At 38.9% G+C, this 5304-nt stretch overlaps 2 protein-coding genes across 2 annotated transcripts; both read left to right on the top strand.

Moving 5' to 3' along the window:
- The first annotated feature begins 989 nt into the window (after window positions 1-989).
- On the top strand, window positions 990-2240 carry LOC110899246. The gene has a single exon (XM_022146136.1). It carries the CDS (start codon window positions 990-992, stop codon window positions 2238-2240), a length of 1251 nt encoding a protein of 416 aa, XP_022001828.1.
- A 2429-nt stretch (window positions 2241-4669) lies between these two features.
- On the top strand, window positions 4670-5068 carry LOC110899236 (uncharacterized mitochondrial protein AtMg00860-like). Its single transcript, XM_022146126.1, has one exon. It carries the CDS (start codon window positions 4670-4672, stop codon window positions 5066-5068), a length of 399 nt encoding a protein of 132 aa, XP_022001818.1.
- Window positions 5069-5304: the final 236 nt, after the last annotated feature.

The raw sequence follows: 5304 nt of genomic DNA, 5'->3' as shown, positions 1-5304 counted from the left end.
ACGGAAAAATGGTTGCAAAGATATAAAAATCGACCATAGCATGTTGGGCATCACCGTAAGCTACGGTGGCTACCGTAGCTTATGGTAGCCCCTGGGACACTTGGCCACCGTAAGACAGTAGGTTTGTACCATAAGGAAAAAGACGCCACCGTAAGTTACAGTAGCCACCGTAACTTACGGTGGAGACCATTTTCAGCCAATTTCAACTATGTCATTTCGTTTGATGTTTTTATCACCCAGGGAGTACTGAAAATGTAATAATAAGACTTTAAAGAATGATATTATGTATGAATGTTGAGCCTTCAAAAGAAGTTATGTATTACTAGTATGATTATGTGATGGAAAGAATGAATGAGTGCTTGAAATAAAGAATGATGTTTATGTGTAGATGGCGGATACGAATGAGAATGAAGCAACACAACAAGAACAACTGAAAACTATGATTTTGGAAGAGATTGGAAAGGCAATGCAGGCAAGTATACCCCATTTTGCCCAAGAAGTGGAAAGTCATGTGTTGGAAGTGGTGGAAACGATGATGGCGAGTAAGATGGACGACTTGAAGGGAATGATCGGAGAAATGCAAGGAAAGAAAAGAACTCGCAAATGCACTTACAAAGAATTTATGGCGTGCAACCTATTACCTTTCAAAGGAGAAATTGATCCTATAGGATGTCAACGGTGGATTGCAAGTACTGAGGCGGTGTTCGTAAGGAGTCATTGTGAAAAAGAGGATCAAGTGATGTTTGCCACCGGGTTGTTACAATTCCAAGCTAAAGACTGGTGGGATGCTTATAGTAAAGAGATTGGGGAAGACAAAGTTCAAGTCTTGACGTGGCAAGAGTTCAAGGAACCTTTTCTAAAATACCACTGTCCGCAATCTACCATTGACAGAATCCAAGAAGATTTCCTACATCTCCGACATAAAGACGAAACCATTGATGAAATCACCAACACTCGACAAGCTGAAATTCTGTAAAGAAATAGCGCGAATGGAAAGAATGAAGATAAACCGCTATCATGGTATGTTGAAGGCGGAGTATCGGGAGTTCATAATTCCCGCTAAATGTGAAACCTTGAATGAGCTCATCAACTTGGCCCGAGATAGGGAGATTGAGCTAAGAAGACAGGCGGAGAGAGGTGAGAAGAGAGTGTTTGAGAATGTTCCCAGCACGAGTCCGTCAAAGAAACAGAAATTTCAAGATCAGGGCAAGAAGGATAAAGCGAAGGGTAGCATTCCAAAATGCAAAACTTGTGGAAAGTTACACACGGGGGAGTGCTTGAAAGGGAAGAAGGGCTGTTACAATTGTGGTCAAGAGGGACATCCATACTATAGGTGTCCTAATCCTTCCAGAACGTGCTACAATTGTTTCCAACCGGGTCATATTAAGGCTGAATGTCCCAAGCTTCAACAGAAAACCGATAAGGAAGCAAGAAAGGAGGAAGCCCCAAGAGCTAAGGGGGTGATGTTTCAGATCACGACTGAAGAAGCAAGGGACCACCCGAGTGTTGTATCAGGTATATTCTCATTGAACTTGATGCCTACGTACGTGTTATTTTATACTGGGGCCAGTAGATCGTTTGTATCAGGTGAATTAGTGTCACACCCCTCTTTTAGAATCGAAAGAATGCATGTGCCATTAGAAGTAGAGATAGCTGATAGTAAGAGTTATTTGTTGCACGAAGTTTGTAGAAATTGTGAAAATATCATTGAAGACGAGAAGTTTGCCATTGACCTTATTCCCATGGTATTGGGGGAATTTAAGGTTATAGTTGGCATGGATTGGCTAGCTAAACATCATGCCGAAATTCAATGTGAGAAGAAGGTGATTCATGTGTTAACACCGGGAGGAAAACGAGTAAGTATACAAGGGGAAAGGAATATTAATTCGAAGCTTTGTTCTATAGTCCAAGCATACAAGTATGTACGAAATGGAAGCAAGGCATTTCTAGCCTACGTGGTGGATACTAAGCAGAATACCCCTAAGATAGAAGAGGTTGAAGTCGTGAACGAGTTTCTTGATGTTTTTCCGGAAGATTTCCTGGGGCTTCCACCAGAACGCGAAGTGGATTTTAAGATTGAATTGTATTCCGATGCCAAAGCCGTAGCCAAGGCTCCTTATAGGTTGGCCCCAACTAAGATGCGGGAGTTAATGGTTCGAATACAAGAATTGCTCGACAAGGGATTTATACGCCCGAGCGTATCGCCCTGGGGTGTAACGACTCACCCAAAAATGTCCTAAAATGCTCCGTAAGTGGAACCCAAACCCCTGAAACCCTAACGTACCTGAGAAATCAAGAAATCAAGAATTTAGAGTTTCAGGCGGGCCGCGTAAAACCCAAAAGTTTGCTATAAATTGCCTGGGCATGAGCAGTTCATCTGTGCTCGAAAACTTCATTCAAAATCGTTTCTTTCTGCTTAAATTCGAATAGGTAGGGAAACGCTGCTACGACTACAGGGTATTAACTCGATCACTGCTCAATTCTTTTCTTTCCTTCAGCTTTTATTATTGTAAATAATAGCTCGGGATGATACCTTCTAAATCTCGAAACTATGCCCGTTATTAGGGTAATAACTCTAATCACTGCTACGATTCAATGACCGATCGATTGAAACTATCTGATGGATGTTTAAGTGCTGCTCAAACTTGGGTTATACTTTGTCATTCGTCGTGAATTCGATGGATGTTTAAGTATCGCACTTTGTCATTCGTTATGAGGGTTTCTATCTCGTGATTATCGTTAAAGTTGAATTGAGTTAATACACTAATACGAGTTCCATTATATCTAGAAATTAGAACTCGTAAGCAGGGAGCTGCTAGAATACTTAATAGCTAAGTAAACTTAATAGTTAAATAAACTTAGCTGTTAAGTTAGCTAAGTAGATTAATTAATCTGTTAATTGAGTTAAGTATGAATAATTAGTTAAGCGAGATTAAACTAAGCTAAGCGAAATTAATTAAGCTAAGCTAGATTAATTAAGCTAAGTGCGATCAATTAAGATTAAGCAAGATTAATTAAGCTAAGTAAGATTAATTAATCAGCTAAGTAAGATTTATTAAACACCTAAATAGATATACATGAAATATATATATATATATATATATATATATATATATATATATATATATATATATATATATATATATATATAATAGATAATATCAAAGGAAGGTGTAAGAGGATAGATATATGTGAGTAGGAAGCTTCCTAGAAAATGTATAGCTAGCTTCCTAGAAAAGCTATAGGAAACTTCCTAGAAGGTTCATACTTCTTACCTATAAATAGGAAGACTAGGAATTCATTTTCCTTTGCTCATTCTTTCTATTTCTTCTCTCTATACGTTGGTGTTCTAACCAATAATCACCAATGCGATGTTCTGTCCGATCGATTCAGGAACCATCTAATAAATGCCAATGTGCTGTACTTTGTGAATTTCGGTAAAAGGAATCCAAAGTATGATACTTTGTGAATTTTGTTAAGGTTCAAATCTCGTGACTACCGTTAGGTTTGATTTGGGTTTTACACAAATACGTATTCCATTCTGTTAAACTATATGTTTAACTACCAGAATACTCCCAACTACACACTTACAATCAAACAAGCTGTTAAATCATCAGAAGATTCAGAACAATAAAGTATACACTTAATTATCAGAAGGAATAGAATCAAGAAGCTTGCTAAATCATGCTTATACTGTGAGTCATTCTCTTTTTATCAACTGTTTTACAATACCTCAAATTATTTTCAAAGGTTATAATTACAGGGATTAAGTCGTGGTTATCTTAATCACTGGCTAGTGGGGTATTGTGCACATTACTAGTTTTCTCACGGGTTAGGCTAATAAATCCTCACCATGATAATCGTCACTACTTGGGGAAAGACCCAATAGTGGTATGACCATCGTCAGCAAGTGACAAAGTGCCAGATAAAAATAAGATAAAAGCCATCGTAATCGCTCTTATGCTGTAATTTATAACTAAGGGTCATTTTATAAAAATGAATGAACTCACTTAGTATTTCCTGCTAACAGAACCTTTTTAAAACGCGTTTCAGGTAATTACAGTAGATCGGAATAAGATATGGATACGGCACCAAAAGGCTTACAGAAGTGGCTTGATTTATCAATTAAATTAAATTAAGAAAAGTTGTTTTTATGTAATCGGGCTTATCCCATATGAAAAGCTACCTTTGTAAAACATGGGTTTTATCCCATCTATTTAATAAATAAAAATCCGGTGTTTTCTAAACTCTGATATTTTTCCTAACTCATGGTCCTGATGAAATTTCCGCTGCAATGTTTTTAAAAATAACCACCGGTACCACTTGGCTGTTCGCGGCTCCCGATTCCATCCAGGGTGGGGTCGGGGGTCGTGACATGGGGTGCGCCTGTACTTTTTGTCAAAAAGAAAGATGGTTCGATGCGCATGTGCATCGACTATCGAGAGTTGAATAAGCTGAGGTGAAAAACCGATATCCGTTGCCCTGAATTGATGATCTCTTCGATCAGTTACAGGGGGCAAGTTGGTTTTCAAAAATTGATTTACGATCCGGTTACCATCAGTTAAGGGTACGGGAGGAGGATGTGGCGAAGACGGCATTTAGAACCCGATACGGACATTACGAGTTCTTAGTAATGTCCTTTGGGTTAACGAACGCGCCCGCCGCATTCATGGACCTTATGAATCGAGTCTGTCGGGCCATGTTAGACAAATTCGTTATCGTTTTTATAGATGATATCTTAGTTTATTCCCAAAGTAAGGCCGAACATGCATGTCATTTGCGTGAAATCCTTGAAGTGCTCCGTAAGGAGAAATTGTACGCGAAATACTCTAAATGTGCTTTCTGGCTTAGAGAAGTACAATTTCTCGGTCATGTGATTAATGCGGATGGTATCTTAGTAGATCTGTCAAAAGTGGAAGCTGTTATGAAATGGGTACCTCCAAAGAACCCAAGTGAAGTGAGAAGCTTTTTGGGTTTAGCAGGCTATTATAGGAGGTTTATTCAAGACTTTTCTAAATTGGCCCCGCCGTTGACCAAGTTAACCAAGAAGAATGAGAAGTTTACATGAGGTATAGATAAAGAAAAGGCGTTTCAAACTTTGAAGGAAAAGCTGTCGAGCTCCCCGGTACTAACCTTACCAGATGGAACGGAAGACTTGGTGGTGTTTACTGATGCATCACACCAAGGGTTGGGATGTGTTTTGATGCAAAGGGGTAGAGTCATTGCCTATGCTTCAAGGCAATTGAAATCACGAAAGTAATTACCCAACCCATGACTTGGAGTTAGCTGCGGTAGTGTTTGATT

This window comes from Helianthus annuus, chromosome 9 (assembly GCF_002127325.2).
Source record: "Helianthus annuus cultivar XRQ/B chromosome 9, HanXRQr2.0-SUNRISE, whole genome shotgun sequence".
In the NCBI taxonomy this organism is placed as follows: Eukaryota; Viridiplantae; Streptophyta; class Magnoliopsida; order Asterales; family Asteraceae; genus Helianthus; species Helianthus annuus.
Note: the sequence above shows the minus strand (reverse complement) of the source record. Positions and strands in the feature narration are given on the sequence as shown.

Bases quoted from the DNA above. Each gene is read 5' to 3' on its own strand.
- LOC110899246 (XM_022146136.1), top strand. From the start codon at position 990: ATGGAAAGAATGAAGATAAACCGCTATCATGGTATGTTGAAGGCGGAG.
- LOC110899236 (XM_022146126.1), top strand. From the start codon at position 4,670: ATGGACCTTATGAATCGAGTCTGTCGGGCCATGTTAGACAAATTCGTT.